The sequence below is a fragment of the Podarcis raffonei genome, chromosome 8 (genome assembly GCF_027172205.1).
Source record: "Podarcis raffonei isolate rPodRaf1 chromosome 8, rPodRaf1.pri, whole genome shotgun sequence".
NCBI lineage: Eukaryota > Metazoa > Chordata > Lepidosauria > Squamata > Lacertidae > Podarcis > Podarcis raffonei.
The window spans coordinates 67,396,979-67,416,232 of record NC_070609.1 but is presented as its reverse complement, the minus strand read 5'-3'; the positions used below and the strand labels follow the sequence as shown (position 1 = coordinate 67,416,232).

The following is a 19,254-nucleotide window of genomic DNA, read 5'->3' as shown; positions in this document are numbered from 1 at the left end:
GCTCCTTAAGGGCAAATGGGGCTGTGCCCCACCAGCTTCAGTCTGCACTCAGCAGCCTCCAGCTGTCTGCCCTCTTGCTTATAATAAAAAATAGAAACCATACATGTTCTGGTTAAAACACAGTGATCGGTCTTGGAACCCTTGACCTGTATCTCTGTATCTTTGCTTTTGAAAATGTTTTTGTAGACCTGCCAAGGAAATTAAAAAAACATTTTCATGTATGCGACAACGGCGGCAAGAGTCTTAATAGCACAAGGATGGAAGAGTGAGGAAATCCCGACTAAAGAACCGTGGCAAGAGAAATTGATGGACTATGCGGAATTGGCGAAATTGACACACAAACTATGTGACAAGGATAACTGTGACTTTAAAGAAGAATGGGAACCCTTTTCAAAGTATTTAAAGAAACAACAAAATGAACTGGACTCCTTGGCATGTTTTGAATAAACACTCACAAATTCTTTATTGGCAACAAACAGATAGATAAATTGAGGATCTTTACAATTTTATAACATGCAGAGAATAACATGTGCTGAGAAACCAGAGAGAGGAGCTGAGGGAAGTCTGGGGGTGGGAGGGTGGGTTATTCTTTTTTAGGGGGAGGGGGAGGGGGAAATGGAGGGGGGAAATGTGGATGATGTATTTTTGTTAAATTATTATTTTGAAATCCCTAATAAAAAATATTTTTAAAAAGAAAAGAAAATGTGTTTGTGGGTCGTTGGACCGAAATAAAGAGTATTGTTGTTGCATATTCAGTCCGGAGAGTTACCATGGCTGTCAGTGCCTCCTTGGGAGCTGTTGCTCCTTGTAGAACACATCAGGTAGGAGGAGGAGGAGGACAAAATTAGAATTCGTAGAACTTGTTAGAGGTTTTTAAGCAGAAGTTGGGTGGCCATCTGTCTTGGATGCTTCAGCTGAGATTCCTGCATTGCACAGGATTGGAATAGATAACCCTTGGGATTCCTTCCAACTCTACGATTCTGTCATTCTGCCTGTCATCGGCTCTGGCCATTGATGGTATAGTATAAATAATAGGTTGGTGGGGCTAATCCCGTGACCAGGAATTTAAGGTGCTGCGGTTCTCCACTGGTGCTAAGCCCCCAACCCTGGCTCAGCCAACAATATGCCGATGTACATAACTTGCTCAGCTGGCTGAGCCAAAGCCAGTGTCAATTTCCAAAAAGAAATTAGCAGAGGTGGGGGGTTTAGGTTTGATCTTAAGCCCATTCAGCTCAGCCATGCGACCTGGCAACACAGTGTAGAGCTGACTGACCGTGGAATGGACTCCCGTAAAAGGTGATGGATTCTCCTTCATTGGAAGTTTCTATACAGAGGTTAGATGGCCATCTGTCAGGGATTTTTTAAACTGTGATTCCTGCAATGCAGGAGTTGGACCAGATGAGCCTTGGAGTCCCTTCCAACTCTACAATCCTATGATTCTATGGAAATGTCAGTAGCATCAGGGCCCACAAAGACTGATTGGTTCCTCAGGCTCCTTACTAAATGGCTGTACATACCCACCTGGCTCTCCAGATCTAGGGGGTGGGGGGTGGGGACCAAACAGCACAGTCCTAATAGGAGAGATGGAAAGCAGGGGCCCATTCCATCAGCACTGCTGAAAGAACAGCTCTGTTGAGCTCCCCCTGAAATAATTCCATAGAAGCAAGTCTAATGTGCCTGGGTAGATGTGCCTGTTTCTTTCTCTATATCCATTCTTCGTTTTTGCTGCATCTTTTAGAACACAAGCCTACAGAACAGGCTGTCTCATAGGAGCCAACTTCTAGGGGCTATGAGGGCTGAGCCCCTGCAAAGCTGATGGGCATTCCCATTCAAATGGTGTGTGTGCACTACTTCATGTGAGCGATTGTGCAGAGTGGGGATCACCTGGCATTGGGAATCAGCTCTGTAACTGCCAGCAGTATTGGTTACCCAACTCGAAGGGAGGAATCCTAGCAATGCAGTTAGAGGTGTGGTCCTGAGGTCTATAAAAGCTTGTGCATTTCTAGCTGAAGCACTGAAAGCTTGGGCGGACGACAGATAGGGACGTTGCCAGCCAAGAAGTATGGGGAAGTTTCCGAGACTGGTGAGCATTGCATGCTTGGTAATAGGGAGTAAAACAATCCTCTCTATCTGGTACTTTAACACAAAATCCAGAGTCTGTACCCTTTGCAACTGGTATGGGTGGGGAGGTGTAATCAAAGACTCATTACCATTTCTGCAACAAGGTCCCTCCAAGTCTCTCTCTCCAGCCATCCAATCAGCATGAAAAGGAAACTTTTTAGCCACCAAAGTCTTCTCGTACTTGGTGCTGATGGGTGTTTGGCGATGAGTGAAAGGAGGTGAGTCAGCTGCTGAGGATTGGCTCCTCGGGTCACTCTGGAGAAAGTGCACAGGAGGAACACCAAGGAGGAATTATTTTGTATGCTCCCATACTAGGCATTTAGAAACACTAGAAACACAATTTTCACAGGAAAGATGGGCAAGCTACATATGTTACATACAACAGACTTTAAGGAAAACATGATTTAAGTCTCTTTGAAAGAAGATCTCGGAGCTTCCCAAATCACGTGCCCATGTATGTGCACAGAAGATAGCAGAACTAGCTGAAAGGCAAGACATGGAGAGCCACACTGTTCTTTGTAATGCATCTCTAATTATTATTACTGTATGATTGTCAGATTATTGTATAATCTTAGGAGGAGACATGGCTTTGACTATAATGAAGGGACCCTGCGCTTCTGAATTTGCTGCCACCCTACTGTGTGGGTAAGGGACATGGGTGGCCCTGTGGGTTAAACCACAGAGCCTAGGACTTGCCGATCAGAAGGTCGGCAGTTCGAATCCCCATGACGGGGTGAGCTCCAGTTGCTCGGTCCCTGCTCCTGCCAACCTAGCAGTTCGAAAGCACGTCAAAGAGCAAGTAGATAAATAGGTACCACTCTGGCTGGAAGGTAAACGGTGTTTCCGTGCGCTGCTCTGGTTCGCCAGAAGCGGCTTAGTCATGCTGGCCACATGCTGTACACCGGCTCCCTTGGGCAATAAAACGAGATGAGCACCGCAACCCCAGAGTTAGCCACGACTGGACCTAATGGTCAGGGGTCCCTTTACCTTTGACTGTGTGGGTATGTCAGAATGGTGGCTGGTTGATTCTACCCCTCTTCTTTATTAAATGCATCCTCTCTCTTTCATCCCCATAGCTTCTCCTGACTGTCCTGGTTCTCCCAGCATGTGGTAAGTGAGTGAATGTTGTCTGTCTTAGAACTTCTCCAGACAACCAGCTTCTGGAACACTCATGCGGATTTTCTTCAACAAAGCTTATGATTTAGGAGAAACTGGGACCTCTTGGAATGTTGATGCTCCGAACCCTTCCATGTAGGCTTGGGCTATATATGTGTGTATAAATAAGCCATATATCATAAAGACACCATTGTCTCCACTTTGCCTCATTTCCAAAGGGAAACACAGACCGTGTATAAGCGCACCTGGAACCCCTAGAATCTCACACTGCTGTCGAGATTGGTGTCTCGTGTAACAGCATTCTGGGAACAGTAGTATAGTAGTCATTGTTATAACTGCAGTAAAGTAAAATGGGTATGTTTAACTGTTACATGCCACCCCAGTCTATGAATGGTGATGTCAGGCGTCAGGGAATCCGATTCCCCCAAGGAAGGCTGCTATGAATAGATAGACAAGGAAAGTTCTTACCAATGTTTTTTATTCAATATTCACAGAGAGAGGCTTAGAAATGCAGCCTCTTGGAGTAATGGTGTTGCTCCGAGGAATCTCTCCCCTCCCCCTTCTCTCCTCAATCGTCAACAGCACCACCCACCTTACAGTGGCCTCTTAGGGCCAATTGCCTCCGAGTCCTTTGCTCTCCTACTTTCAATGCCCGCTGGGTTCTGGGAGAAGGGGGGGTCTGGAATACGTTTCTGAGCACAATTCAAAGTGTTGGTGCTGACCTTTAAAGCCCTAAATGGCCTCGGTCCAGTATACCTGCAGGAGCGTCTCCACCCCCATTGTTCTGCCCGGACACTGAGGTCCAGTGCCGAGGGCCTTCTGGTGGTACCTCCACTGCGAGAAGCCAAGTTACAGGGAACCAGGCAGAGGACCTTTCGGTAGTGGCACCCGCCCTGTGGAACACCCTCCCATCAGATGTCAAAGAGAAGAACAACTACCACACTTTTAGGAGACATCTGAAGGCAGCCCTGTTTAGGGAAGCTTTTAATGTTTAACAGACCACTGTATTTTAATACTTTGTTGGAAGCCGCCCAGAGTGGCTGGGGAAACCCAGTCAGATGGGCGGGGTATAAATAAATTATTATTATTATTATTATTATTATTATTATTATTATTATTATTACTAGTGATAACGTGTCAGCCAGCTGCTCCGGCTCTGCCTCCCGCTCCTCTTCTCCCATTATTTCCCAACTTTGCCCCTCATCTTCCTCTGGGCTGTGACCTCCCACAACCCACTGCTGTCAATCTATACTGTTTTCCTCTTCTCTGAAAGGTTCAGGTTAGGGAGGCAGTCTCCACCATTCCTCCTCTGCCCAGTCCCTGACAGGTGAGAGACTCCAGGGGTTCATTCATTTACCCAGTGTTTGGTTTCCTTGGAATGAAGGTCAGCAGAGTGTGTGGTGTCTTTGGGATATATGGTTTTATTTAAACATATATAACAACCTGAGCATAGGGTGGAAGGGCCCACAGCATTAACACCCCAAGGGATCGCTTCTCCATTAGGTTTCCTGGGGAGCCTCAAGTCCAGCTTAGGTTCAACCTATTTCTCTGTGCCTAGTGCTTCCAGAATCTCTTCTTTAGCTTTCACACACCGCAGCTCACAAAACCAGCCCTGCTTAGGCATATTGTTCTTCACATGGGACGAGGGCCACCCATTTCCCTCTCTCGCAACAGAGCAACTTCTTTGGATATGCTGAATTGCAGCACTTAACTAGCCAGACCAGAGCCATTACCTGGACAAAGAAACTGGTTTGGCAGACTTCCTCTTACACATTCTTGGAGGGGACCCAAGATTCCATGACGGCTCCCCAAACTCATAGCAGTATAATATCCCGTAAACACCCAGATGTCAGGGACGGGCGAAATGCTGGCAAGTGTGCACTGGGGGAAAGAGTCTGACTCAGGAGAGGGGAGCAGTTATTGGTGGGGACTTGTACCCAGCCAGGAGGCAGGGGGAGCTTCAGAGCTGGAGGGTGAAGCACAGGATAGATCAGAAGAGGAGGAAGAGGCAGGTCAGGCAAATGAAGGGTCAGGTGCATCCTCGCCCTCTCCTGCACCATTGTCTCCTAGAACAAAGAGCAGACTGAAGAGGGAATAGCAGAGGCAGCTTCTACTCAGGTACAGTCTCTGGCTATGTGTGTACAGCCCATCAGGGGAAGATACATGAGCTGGTGAAGGGGGCTAGCTGCACCTATTACTGCAAGCACAGAGCAGCACAGACCAGGGAATAGATGCCTGGGTCGGCAAACTGCGGTCCGCGGGACGGATCTGGCCCAATTGCCCTCAGGATCTGGCCCGTGGACATTCCATAGATCGGCGATTCTGTTTGTTAATTTTTTCCCATAATTTTTTTTCCAGCACCACCATTTTTTGGGTGCCATTCCCCCCCCCCTGCACACCACGGTGCCTCCTCCCTCCCTCCTCCTGGCTTCTCCCCACCCTTCTCCCCTCCCTGCATAGTGGTGAAAGGGGGTTGGGCTGAGCTGGCTGAGTGCGACTTTGGGCAGCGCCTCTCCAGAGCCAGCCAGCCCTTTCGGGCCACTTGTTCCTCTGTAGCTGCCAACAGCCTCTGCCGCTCACAAGGGCAGGCACAGGAGCCGTGGTTGGCAAAGCGCGTCACCGACAGCAGCAGCACAGGTAGGCAGGGGGAGGGGAGGGGCTGGAGGAGAGGGGAGAAAGAGAGAAGCCCCCTCCGCCAAGTGTGTGGTCCAGCCCGCCCCAAGGTCTGGGGGACGGTGAACCAGCCCCCTCCCAAAAATGTTTGGTGACCCCTGCCTTACACTAAAAACTAAAGCTGTATAAACTACAGAAAAGTGTCTGCTTTTGCAATAAAGAGTTAATCATCTGCTGTGTGCATTCCTTTGGCTGGGGATCATCTGTGAATAAAGTCAAAAGATGCTGCAGAGGAGTGTTGGCCATGCCAGAGCATCTCAGAGAGAAGAGGGTGGCGCAAAATATTAACTTGCTATGCACCTACATTGGTGGTCTCTCATTTGGGAACTGACCAGACCTCAACCAGTTTGGTTTCGTCAAAGTGGTAGCTTTGTGTGCCTTCACACCATACCCTGAGACCACACCTGCATTGTCAGGCACATTTAGTGAATTCAAAGACCTTTTCATTGCTACTTATTTCCACTCAAAAAACTTCCCGTTCTCCAAATGTATACCCAGAGTAAAGGGCCATGAATAGTTTCTCTCCGTCTCATCTCAGCTTCAACTTGCACGACTCGTTGGTTCGACCGGGATGACCCTTCAGGAGTGGGTGACTTTGAAACTCTTGCTGACCTGAGGAGGGAATATCCCATGGACATTTGCCCTAAACCCATTGGAATTGAAGCTCAGACTGTGGAGGGAACCCCAGCGTCCAGCACTGGACAGATCTTTCATCCGTGAGTGGTGCCAGAAATGAAGAAACATCCTTGGGAGGGGAGGGGAGGGGAAATTTAACTATTTTTCTCCTTGCCATGGACCCAAGAAAAATAGATTCTTTGAAGCTGCTCTTTGTATTTCAAAGGAAGGTTCTGATGGATCCCAGGTTCTGTTGGATCCCAGTTTAGTGCAGATTATCTCTCTACAACTTCTTCTCTCTTTCATGGTAACAGTTTGGTGAGTCAGAATGCTTCTCTCATTCTCTTTCTCTCCCCATTAGGTTTAACCCTAAAGAAGGATTTGCTTGTGTAAATAAGGAGCAGAACTATTCCTGCTTGGATTACAAAGTCCGCTTCACCTGTCCCTCGAACTTCTGCTCAGGTGAGTCAACCAGGACATCTTGTGGTGAGATGGGGGAATGATCTTCAACCACTTAAACTATGTCTGTATAACACCAAACCAATTGCTCAAAAGTGAACTGTCTTTCACTTTTATACTATATAAGAGGGGTTGCTGACATGGAACTCACAGTGGGCTCAGAAAAGGTCTCAATAAATATGCCTCCAAGAATCCACAGTGTGCAAGAGAGCTGCTTCCTCTGCCTGCTCACTTTCGCTGCATTTACACAGAGTTTATTCTGTTTCCCTGACATTTCTGCCATTATTAATTTTCGCATTGTACTTGAACTTTCACAAGGCATAAAAACCAGAAACATAGTAGAATAAAGCGCAAGTTTAGTGCTCATTCCCCCCCCCAAAAAAGGGCTTCTTCTGGAAGCAAATAATACAGAAATGAGCACTAAAGTGGCTTTTACATCGTATGAAACCTGAAATGCATGGTGGAAAATAACAGGGAAACAGTCTGGAAAACAGAACAAACGTCCATGTGATAGCAGCCTAAGTCCTGCTCAAAACAGACCCCTTTGAAATGAATGGGCCTGAGTTAGTCATCATGACTATTACCTTTAGTGGGTCTACTCTGAGTAGGACTGACATTGGCTACAACGCTCAAAACAGGACACCCACCATCCCACTTCTTCTGAGCTGAAGAGCGCTGCAAAGTGCTTCTCTTGGGGAGCAATCCATTTCACATCTGGAAGCTGACCCAGGGCTGTCAGTTGACTCTTGCTTTGACACTGGAGACAAGATAGCATCCTCCGGTTTGTGGTGAGGGAGAATGGCAGCATCCTTGATCAGCAGGTGCAAGATAGGCAGGGCAGGACTTAACACCTCTATTTTTCAGCAGAGGGCAATGGTTGGATTTTGCTGCTGTTGCTTCTGCCTGGAGCAAGAGTGGCCTCGCTCCACCCAAAGGAGCCCCAGTCCTCTGTGTTTGTATGTGGAGTCACATTTTCCTCCTGATAAAATATTGCAAGCTGAGTGTATGGGGGCAGGGGTGGGAAATATACCAGCCCTGCTATTTTAGGGAACTATTGCCTGTGGTTATGGAAGAACAAGCGTGCCCGTGTTGCACAACCAAACATTTGCTCCCGCAGTTCCTTTTTCCTTTTCCTCGTGCCCTTGTAATGTAGCAAGAAAGGAGCAAACGTGACAGTCTGTGTGTAACAGGCCTCACAATGCCTCTGTGGTAACAGAGGACAACCCCCTTTATTCCCCTGCTGAATCCCCCAGTCAAGCAGGACTGGAACCAATAGGGAACGTAAGCAGCTGACTGGTACTGAGTCAGACCCTTGGTCCATCTAACTCAATATTGTTTGCACCAGCTGCCAGCAGCTCTCCAGGGTTTCAGACAGACCTGGAGATGCTGAGAATTGAACCAGTGACCTTTCGCATGCAGGGCAGGTGCCCTGCCACTCAGCTACGCTCTTGCACAGCTCCTGTAAGGCTGATATCAGAAGATGGCATTGTTGGGCCCTTGCTGAAGCCCACCACACTGCAAGGGCCTCCATCTCCCTGCTGATTCCCCTCTGTGCTGCCACTTCCCGTCCACATGCCCTGCTTGAACCAGCAAGGAGTGATAAGGATGGATCTAGCAGCACAGGTTGGACCTTGGCTAGGATGAGCAAAAGCCATGGGGGCTTGGAAGGGCCCCTCACAGGCTCAACGGGTAAGTGAATGACCTGGGACACTGCTGAGCAAGTGGGTCCACTCAAAGAGCAGGGTGGCACTGAGAATGGTGTTTCTGCTTGCCTTTGGAAGAGCTGGGCATGGGCAAAGGGCTGCAGCATCTGCACTGCTTGCAAAAGGCCCCAGGTTCAGGCCCTCGCATTTCCAGGTACGGTTGGGAAAGACTTGGAGAGCAGCTGCCAGTCAGTGCACGCACTACTGGGCTTCATGGAGTGATGGTCTGACTCAGTATCAGGCTTCCTGTGTTCCTATGTTCCATCTTTCTTGTCCTCCCATACCTGCAACAAACACTCATTTAAGTCTTGCCTTGCCTTTTCCCCTTCTTTAGGATGCACAACTCGCTGGTTTGATCGGGATAATCCATCTGGAAAGGGAGACTATGAACTCCTTTCCAATCTGCGGAGCGAATATCCTGGTGGGATTTGTGACGAGCCCCTTGCCATCAACGTACAGACTGTGGACGGGAGACCTGCAGTGAAGACAGGGCAAAAGTTCTCAGTGTGAGAAGACACTTTTGTTGATGGCTGTGATTTTTTTAAAGATGCCAGATCAGACCATGCACTTGTGCTCTTGCTCAGAGATGTATTTTTCTAAAATCTTTGTGATACATAATTTCTTCTCTTTCCAAAGGTGGGCATGGATTCCAGAGCTGAGCAGGGATCCTATAGCCCCCGGAGCCTTGATTAAATTCTAACACTTATTGGTTCCGGGACTTGAGAAGTGTCTAGCACCCACAAGCTCATAACAATACTCAACTAAGATGGGCACAATCATATCTGTAACTGTCATTCCATACAGCACAACTTTTTATCCCTCTCTTATGCAGGTATGACACTACTAGAGGCTTTGCCTGTGTCAACACTGAGCAAGTACCTGGTCAGTCCTGCCTAGATTATGTGGTCCAATTCACTTGCCCAGAATCCTTCTGTTCTGGTGAGTGCTGCTATGTATTGATGTGATGCTCTCAGTGGGGATGGGGGTTCTTACCTAGAGGTGGAAGAGCTATTTTGTGTTTCGCCTCAGGTACCAATCTATCATAAAGACACCATAGTCTCACAAAACCAGCCCCACTAAGGCCCATTTTTCTCCCCACAGAAAAAGGCCCACCCATTTCCTTCTATGGCAACAGAACAACTTCTTTGGATATGCTAAATCATGGTACAGTGGTACCTCTGATTATGAACTTAATTTGTTCCGGAGGTCCGTTCTTAACCTAAAACTGTTCTTAACCTGAGGTACCACTTTAGCTAATGGGGCCTCCCACTGCTGCTGCACTGCCAGCATGTGATTTCCATTCTCATCCTGAGGTAAAGTTATTAACCTGAGGTACTACTTCCGGGTTAGCAGAGTCTGTAGCCTGAAGTGTTTGTAACCTGAGGTGTTTGTAACCCGAGGTACCACTGTACTTAACTAGCCAGCCAGAGCCATTTCCTTGACAAAGGAACTGGCATGGCAGGCTTCCTCTTATACATTCTTCCCTGGCAGGTTTGGAAGTGACCCAGGGTTTCATCCAGTCTAACCCCCTGCTCACCAAACACAAAATGGTATAATGCACAATAAACACCCAGCTCATAGCTGTACAACTTGAATGAATTGGAAAGATGGTAGAATGGAGTGCAGGCCATTCCAGAGCATCTCAGAAAGAAGGGGGTGGTGACACAATATCAGCTTGCAATGCACCTACATAAATGGTTTCTCATCCAAGAACTAAACAGACCTGGTCCTGTTTGGCGTCACCATTTTGTGCCTTCACACCAAACCCTGGGACCACACTTGCATCGTCAGACACATTATGTGATTTCAAATACCTTTTTATTATTGTTCCTTATTTCCACTCAAAAAACTCCCTTTTCTCCAAAAGTGTATCCGGAGTAAAGTGTCATGAATAGTTTCTCTCTGTCTCACCTCAGCTTCAACTTGCACGACTCGTTGGTTCGACCGGGACAACCCTTCGGGAGTGGGTGACTTTGAAACTCTAGCTGACCTGAGGAGGGAATATCCCATGGACATTTGCCCTGAACCCATTGGAATTGAAGCTCAGACCATGGAGGGAACCCCAGCATCCAGCACTGGGCAGATCTTTCATCTGTGAGTGGTGCCAGGACAGCATTAGGGAATTAATTGTTACTGACCAGCATTCCAATGTTTCTGTTATGTTTCAGTTGGCCCAACTAGGAATGTGGGAGGAATCTGTTGGAAGCAGATTATCCAGTGGATTTTCTTCCATCTGCCCACAGACTCTTGCTTTGAGTGCTGTGTGCTAGGGGTCACCAAGCTTTTTGGACCTGATGGCACATTTGAGAGAGTGTTGAGGATACCATGGATGGGTGACATAACACAACATGGCTGTCATGGGGAGCATGCCATAGAGAGATACAGTCATTGTGGATTTGTCACCCTCGCTCATGGGCAACGTCACACTTACCATGAAAAGTCATCTATGTCTTGCTGGTCCTGATTTCCAAAATCAGGACCCTTTGCCAAAATGGGAAGAACCATCTGGACTTGCACCCATCTCCTATACCAGTGGTTCTCAACCTGTGGGTCCCCAAATGTTGTTGGACTACAACTCCCATCATCCCTGAGCTCTGGCCTTGCTAGCTAGGGGTGATGGGAGTTGTAGTTCAACGACATCTGGGGACCTACAGGTTGAGAAAGGCTGCCCTATACTTTCATCTTAAAGTTTTACCTTGCTCCCTTCCCAACCCCAGTGTGGTTTATCTGAGGTGTTGGAAATCTGTAAGGATTAAACTGCGGTTCTCGGGATTCTTTGGGGGTAGGTGTGCAGCCATAGATTAGCTTGAGCATTATGTTTCAACACAAGAACACTTTCTGAATAGAACACACATTTATGAAATAACGTGTTGCAATCAGAAAGGACTTGTTTTTGCACAGCCGGTTCTTCCTGCCTCAGTGCAGGACCTGACATTTGTCCCTATTGAAATTTAATTTGTTAGCTTGGGCCCAGTTCTCCAATCTGTTAAGGTCATCTTGAATCCCACTTCTGTCTTCTGTGGCACTAGCTACCCCTCCCAGTTTGGTATCATCTGAAGATAGGATGAGCATCCTCTCAATTCCTTCATCCAAGTCATTCATAATGCCATTGAACAACAATGGGGCCAGGACAGAACCCTATGGCACCCCACTTGTCACTTTTTTCCAGGATGATGAAGAACCATTGGAGAGCACTCTTCGGGTTCGGTCAGTCAACCAGCTACAAATCCACTTCACAGTTACCTCTCCAGCCCACATCTTGCCACAGCTTCTCTGCAAGAATATCATGGGGGACTTTGTGAAAAGCTTTAATGAAATCAAGAGTAGATATGGTTAGAATTGCAACCATATATGGCTTTGTGCAGGCATGTCCAAAGTCCATTTTGGGGGCCTAATCCAGCCCACTGGTCGGTCTAATCCAGCCTCTGTGGCAGTTTATTTCCTGGGGTAAAATCCTAAAGCTCAACAACTTCAATCCTAAAAAAAGGTTAACAACTTCGGTCGGCCCTCAAAGCCCTTCACTTCATCAAATCTGGCCCCCTTTGAAAAAGGTTTGGACACCACTGGCTTTGTGATAAGTCACTTGATTGACTTTGTCATCAAGGTGCCAAAGGACGCCTTACTGTACAAGTTTAACAGAGCTACCCTCCCAAAATTCATTAACTTTGAAAACAAGCATGTAAAGAAAGCAACCGATTTGTAAATATTTGTTGATGGCTAAGTACACATACATTTTCACATCAGCAGACTACAAAACAGAAGGCACTTTATCAAAGTAAAGCAAGTGCAGTGGAATGGAAAACACCAGGAGAATGTATGACTGAATATCAGAATGGGTTAAGACACCCAGCAGATCCCTAGCCATTAGTCATACAGATATCGATGACTCCTACCCAAATTAGCACGTGCAATATTCCATTGCATGTGTGATTCAGTGAAAGCGTTGCTGCAAAACGTAGTTGTGAAGCAATAACAAGGGGTGTGATTTCAAATTGCTCTGATTGTTTTACATGAAATCAAAATGTTTATTCGGCTTTACGCCCATCATGAAACACAACACAACAAAACAAATCAAATAAAACAGCGGACTCATACAAACCACAAGTAGTATAACACAGTTCACAACTCACAAGGACAGATATTAGCCGTTCATAAAAAAAGTTTAAGATTAAGATTAAAAAATTTAGGCACTACACTAAAATCAATATCTGATGTCATTATAGAAAATTCTTATAACTATCAATAATCAGCTAACATTCCATTCCGTCTCTTGTACGAGAGGACGGCTGTTAGGAATTTAGCAACCTGTAGGGTAATATAAGGATCCACATCTTGAAGAACCCAAGCAAGCTGTAGGTCTACTGGTTTGTCAGCCATAGGCTGGATTATGGAGTTTAGTATACTAGCACGGGCTGAACTGTACAAAGGGCAGATAAACATAACATGATGTAGAGATTCAGATGTTTTCATTTCACAAGCACACATTGAAGGGACTTGGCCCTTAGTAAATCTATGTCTCAGCACGTTTGTTGGGAAGACATTGAACCTAGCTCTAATGAGGTTTTACATGAAAGAATACATACATGTGGCAATCAGTTCTATTGTTGCATCTCTTCTTCCCTAGTAACACAGGGAGAGTAAAGAAGCGCCGTCTGAATGAATGAAAGAACTCCTGGCTTGATCACGTCAAGGCCGAAGAAGACATGGATGTTATTAGTGTGCTTGTTAAGATTACATAGCTTGTTATGTAAACAGAGAGGCAAGATCAGCCTTGGGAGGGGAGGGGAAGTTTAACTCTTTCTCTCCTTGCCACGGACCCAAGAAAAATAGATTCTTCGAAGCTGCTCTTTCTATTTCAAAGGAAGGTTCTGTTGGATCCCAGTTTAGTGCAGATTATCTCTCTACAACTTCTTCTCTCTTTCATGGTCACAGTTTGGTGAGTCAGATTGCTTCTCTCATTCTCTTTCTCTCCCCACTAGGTTTAACCCTAAAGAAGGATTTGCTTGTGTGAATAAGGAGCAGAAGTATTTCTGCTTGGATTACAAAGTCCGCTTCACCTGTCCCTCGAACTTCTGCTCAGGTGAGTCAACCAGGACATCTTGTGGTGAGATGGGGGAATGATCTCCAACCACACCATAATAAGCCATGCCTGTATAACACCAAAACAATAGCTCATAAATTAAAAGCAGGAGTCTTTAGTTTATATATGAGGTGTTGCTGACATGGAACCCACAGTGTGCTGCTCCTTTGTTAAACATATCCCCTTAAACATACCCACATCTCATAGGATGGCAGTGGTTGTATTAAAAAAAGAATATTATTCACACAATAATTTATTCCATTTTCCGTAGTTGTTTATTTGTACATCGTATCAGAAGGTTGGCAGTTCGAATCCCTTGGATGGGGTGAGCTCCCGTTGCTCGGTCCTAGCTCCTGCCAACCTAGCAGTTTGAAAGCACCTCAAAGTGCAAGTAGATAAATAGGTAGCGCTCCAGCGGGAAGGTAAACGGTGTTTCTGTGCGCTGCTCTGGTTCGCCAGAAGTGGCTTAGTCATGCTGGTCACATGACCCGGAAGCTGTACGCCAGCTCCCTTGGCCAATAAAGCGAGATGAGCACCGCAACCCCAGAGTCGGTCACTACTGGACCTAATGGTCAGGGGTCCCTTTACCTTTACCTATCTGAGCATTCACATGACATAATTTAGTGCCCAAATGTCTTGGGCCATCCACCTGCTCCACATTTTACTAAGGGCAAAGGAGCAGGTGTTCCTCTTCCCTGCAACCCACTTCTGCACTAGTGGCAAGATAGTATCCTGCACTGCAGGAGGGTAGTGGTAGCAGCAGGCTAGATTAGGGGATGGAGGACAGGCACTGTGGGTGCTACATCTATCCTTCAACAGATAACAATGCCTGGGGGGTTCACTATTGGGCTTCATGGATTGATGGTCTGACTCAGTATCAGGCAGCTTCCTGTGTTCCTATGTTCCAGTTTTCTTGTCTTCCCATACCTGCAACCAACACTCATTTGTGTTTTGCCTTGCCTTTTCACACTTTAGGATGCATGACCCAGTGGTTTGATCGGGATGATCCATCAGGAAGGGGAGACTATGAACTCCTTTCCAATTTGCGGAGCGAATACCCTGGAAAGATTTGTGCTGAGCCCCTTGCAATCAACGTACAGACTCTGGATGGGATTCCTGCCCTGAAGACAGGGCAAAAGTTCTCAGTGTGAGAAGACACTTTTGTGATGGTTGTGAACTTTTTTACAGGTGCCAGATAGGGTTTCATGTATTGCACTCTAGCTTAGAAATGGGGAACCTCTATCTAGACCAGGCATCCCTAAGGTTGGCCCTCCAGATGTTTTGGGACTACAACTCCCATCATCCCTAGCTAACAGGACCAGTGGTCAGAGATGATGGGAGTTGTAGTCCCAAAACATCTGGAGGGCTGAGTTTGGGGGTGCCGGATCTAGACTGTCAAATGTGACTCTCCAGGCCTCTCAATCTGGCCCTTGGAACTCTCTCCAGCCACAACCCTCACCATCCCTGCTTCACACCCTCTTCGAGTGCTTTTGTCCAGTTTTCCTGGCTCCCTGAGCTGCAGTGATGCCTCTTATTTAACTGGGTGGAAAGAGATGTCCCTTGCAACAAGTGTCCGTTCGGCATTGCATTTACACTCGCCTTCTCCTTTTTCTTTTGATGGTTTGTAACTGTTTCCTACCACTTTTTACATTGTGTTTTGCATATCATGTTGCGGCATACGTGGAAGGTGATTAGTGAATAGCAACAGCAACAATTAAAGAAATGTGTTTGTGTGGAGGAGACTCTGGCTTCTGCACCGTTGGCAAGAGTCTTGTCTATTGCGCTACTCATTTTGCTTCTCGCTCCGCCAGCCACTGGCTTGTGGCTCACACCCTCCTTGCATATTTCTGCTGGCTGGGATGTATCATTGCACTCTAATAATGCCTCTTGCTTGTCTGGGTGGAGATGCAGCGGGTAAAAAAACAAAGGGAAAATTGACTTCAGTTGCTTTGTTCAGTTGTTCTTCTGGCCCCCACCTGCCAATAGCAAATGACTCCTGGAATTTTGCTCATAAGGGAATGTGTTTGTTTTTATCTGCTTTACTGATTAAATTGTGGTGTGTGTGTGTGTGTGTGTTTTAAATGTTGCAATGTGTGGTTTCTTCGCTTTCCAAAGTGCAGAGATGAGTGTGGCTCCTATTACACAGCCAAAATGTAACTAATTTAAACATGGGTGGCTCAGTTGGTTAGACTGTGGTGTTCATAATGCCAAGGTTGCAGGTTCGACCCCCGTATGGGACAGCTGCATATTCCTGCCTTGCAGAGTGTTGGACTAGATGATCCTCAGGGTCCCTTCTGACTCTACAGTTCTATGATTACTAAATTAAACTAGGGCCAGGGCCTTTTCAGTACTGGCCCCGACTTGGTGGAATGCTCTGTCACAAGAGACTAGGGCCTTGCGGGATTTGACATCTTTCCGCAGGGCCTGCAAAACGGAGCTGTTCCACCTGGCCTTTGGTTTGGACTCAGTCTGAGCCTTATGTTTCCCTTCCCTTATGGTTTTGATTTATGGGCTACTATTAAAATGAGGCTGCATTTTAAATTCTATTTTAACCCATATTTTAACCCGTATTTTAATTAACTGTGTCCCCCCCTTCCTATTACATTTTATTGTAATTTTATCAGTGTTAGCTGCCCTGAGCCCAGTTCTGGCCAGGGAGGGCAGGGTATAAATTATTATTATTATTATTATTATTATTATTAAATTAAGATGTATAAAACAACACCTGTAACATGCAATTTCATACAGAGTGCTCCCCCCCACCTGCTGTTATTCAGGTATGACCTCACTCAAGGCTTTGCCTGTGTCAATGATGAGCAAGAACCTGGTCGGTCCTGCCATGATTACAGGGTCCAGTTCACATGCCCAGGATCCTTCTGTTCTGGTGAGTTCCACTATGAGTTGATAGGATATTCTCTACTGGGAGGGAGTGGGCAGTGGGGATGGCAAACCTCCTTAATGATTGTTTTGCCAAATAATAATAATAATTTATTATTTATATCCCGCCCACCTGGCTGGGTTTCCCCAGCCACTCTGGGCGGCTTCCAACAAAGTATTAAAATACAGTGGTCTGTTAAACATTAAAAGCTTCCCTAAAGAGGGCTGCCTTCAGATGTCTTTTAAAAGTCTGGTAGTTGTTCTTCTCTTTGACATCTGGTGGGAGGGCGTTCCACAGGACAGGTGCCACTACCAAGAAGGCCCTGTGCCTGGCTCCCTGTAACTTGGCTTCTCACAGTGAGGGAACCAACAGAAGGCCCTCAGCGCTGGATCTCAGTGTCCGGGCTGAACGATGGGTGTGGAGACGCTCCTTCAGGTATACTGGACCGAGGCCATTTAGGGCTTTAAAGGTCAGCACCAACACTTTGAATTGTGCTTGGAAACGTACTGGAAGCCACTGTAGATCTTTCAAGACCGGTGTTATGTGGTCTCGGCGGCCACTCCCAGTCACCAGTAGGAGATGGTTCTTTTAAAATTAGATTCAGAAGCAATACAGACACAAGTGGGTGAGAAGGTTACAGATTTTATCCCAAACAGCAAGCAAAATATACATTACCAGGTAGCACTTCGATCTGCTACTGAGAAGCCCTGAAGAAGTGGCAAAGTGACCTCCAGGTAGCTTTCGATGCACAGCACTGTGGCCAACAGCCTGTGGTGAACTTCTGACTGGCATGCCTCAAAACTAGATATTTTATAGATACTGTGTCCTGTTAGGGCTAATACAGGCTCAACTACCAGCTCAAAGACAAAAAGACATCAAAGGCTTTTACTGACCAGTGCTAACAGTCCACACATCAAAGACCTTTTTACAAAGGATAGCGAATGTAATAAAACATAACCAGAGACAGGAAGAGATAACCAGAGACAGGAAGAGTTGGCCATGTCAGATCACTTATCTCCTCGAAATTACAATAATCTTCCGCATTATCTGTACAATGATATATCTGTAAGTAAGTGATTAGTTTCAGCTTCCTGTGCGGGTGGGCTTTCTTTTGTGGTAAATATTTGATTTTTCTGAACATACAAATAACAAACATCAACATAAAATAGAACCACAAGACATCTGCTGTAGTAGTGTTCATTGTGAACGTATTGGAATAGTTGATATATTATAGTGGGGGGTTTAATCTTGCTATTTTTACCATCGTGAATAAATAAATTAATAATATTCTGCCAATTTTTGAGCGTTTTAGTTGCCATAGGAATAGGCAACAGCCAGAAAAGGTAAGTTAAAATGTGCAAAGCTTTTAAATTATTATTTTTCATAAATGGTCTGTAATTACATTTTTCTACCGCACCCAAATATTTCATGGCTTGGCCATGGCTTGGTATACCTGTGTTGTCTATTTTGTTTATTTTTGTGATCTAAATTAAAGCACAGCATTTCTGATTTCTTTAGGCTAATCTGAAGGCCAGACCTTCTGCATCATTCTTGCCATGAGAGGCATCACCTGCTTTTCTTAATTGTTAATTCAATAAAATCAGTGTGTCGCCAGCAAACATTCCTATGCAGCATTGTGTGTGATTAATTTGGACTCCTGTTGTTTTAAGGTCATTTCTAATTACTTCAGCCAGTGGTTGCAAACAAAAAGTACATCCCCCCCCCCCCGCCCCGGGAATGAAAAAAATATGTGATCCTCAGGCTAGAAAAATTTCCCTCCTCTAGTCTGGGCTACTCCACCCTCAATTCTCTCTGCCCTACAACATTTTACAGCCTCTTTAACTTCAGTGCTTCTTGTTCCTTTCCTCAACTCTCCCTCACAATACATTATAAACAGGCCATTCAGCGAATGCCAGCAAGTTCCACCTGAATCTCCTTCTCCTTCCTCTTTGTTAAAAGATCTCCAAAAGGTGTGTTATAGGCGTTCTAATTCATGCTTGCACAAGGTTGCATTTAACTTTCCAAAATGCAGAACTGGAGAAAGTCAATTTGCACTTCCCAACTGAGTCTTCGCTGAGTCAACTATTTCCTTCTGTGATGGGGAAGTGATCTGCAAAGCTTCACATTGTTGGGAGTCATGTGCAATTGTTACCGCTGTCTCATATTCTAGGTGTCTCCCTGACTATTTACCGGGGAAAACTGGGGAAGGGTCCCAGTTCAGTGGGCCAAGCAGATGCTTCAGGTACAAAAGCTACAGTTCCAGGCACCTATCTGAAATGCTGGGCAGCTGCTGCCACCAGTATGGACCACAGATTAGGAACCCCTTTCAACCACCTGAGGACAAAGGCCATTGATGGGCAGGGACAGAGGTAAAACTGGGTGGAGTAGTGGGTATGATTCTTACATTTTACAGTAGCTACATTCCAGCCTCACAAAAACCAAGAAGTTTATATGCACACACACGTCTCCATCCACCACCTAGGCAAGCATGGGGCATTATCACAGTTCAAAGACACATTTCACCCAAGCAAAACCACTTGAGGAGAGGAGGGTGTGTGAGGGGCGTGCCCACTGGGAGGGGGCTTTCCTAGGCAAAGGCCCATGGGATG

The 19,254-nt window shown here is 46.1% G+C and overlaps 1 protein-coding gene across 5 annotated transcripts; it reads left to right on the top strand.

Moving 5' to 3' along the window:
* Positions 1–1,982: 1,982 nt before the first annotated feature.
* Positions 1,983–18,268, top strand: LOC128419637 (uncharacterized). 5 transcript variants are annotated; one of them, XM_053400565.1, is made up of 9 exons: positions 1,987–2,083; positions 3,198–3,231; positions 6,449–6,626; positions 6,887–6,987; positions 10,604–10,781; positions 13,667–13,767; positions 14,743–14,914; positions 16,545–16,651; positions 18,164–18,268. In XM_053400565.1, the coding sequence occupies exons 1-9, from the start codon at positions 2,063–2,065 to the stop codon at positions 18,166–18,168; spliced, it is 897 nt and encodes a 298-aa protein (XP_053256540.1). In that variant the 5' UTR covers positions 1,987–2,062; the 3' UTR covers positions 18,169–18,268. The 5 variants fall into 5 exon arrangements, with proteins under 5 accessions (XP_053256542.1, XP_053256541.1, XP_053256538.1 ...); XM_053400563.1 differs by lacking the exon at positions 18,164–18,268 and having other exon boundaries at positions 1,985–2,083; positions 16,545–16,944; XM_053400568.1 differs by lacking the exon at positions 16,545–16,651.
* Positions 18,269–19,254: the final 986 nt, after the last annotated feature.

Bases quoted from the DNA above. Each gene is read 5' to 3' on its own strand.
- LOC128419637 (XM_053400563.1), top strand. From the start codon at position 2,063: ATGGGGAAGTTTCCGAGACTG. The intron at 6,627-6,886 runs GTGAGTGGTGCC...TCTCCCCATTAG, and splicing joins ACTGGACAGATCTTTCATCC to GTTTAACCCTAAAGAAGGAT. The intron at 14,915-16,544 runs GTGAGAAGACAC...GCTGTTATTCAG, and splicing joins ACAGGGCAAAAGTTCTCAGT to GTATGACCTCACTCAAGGCT.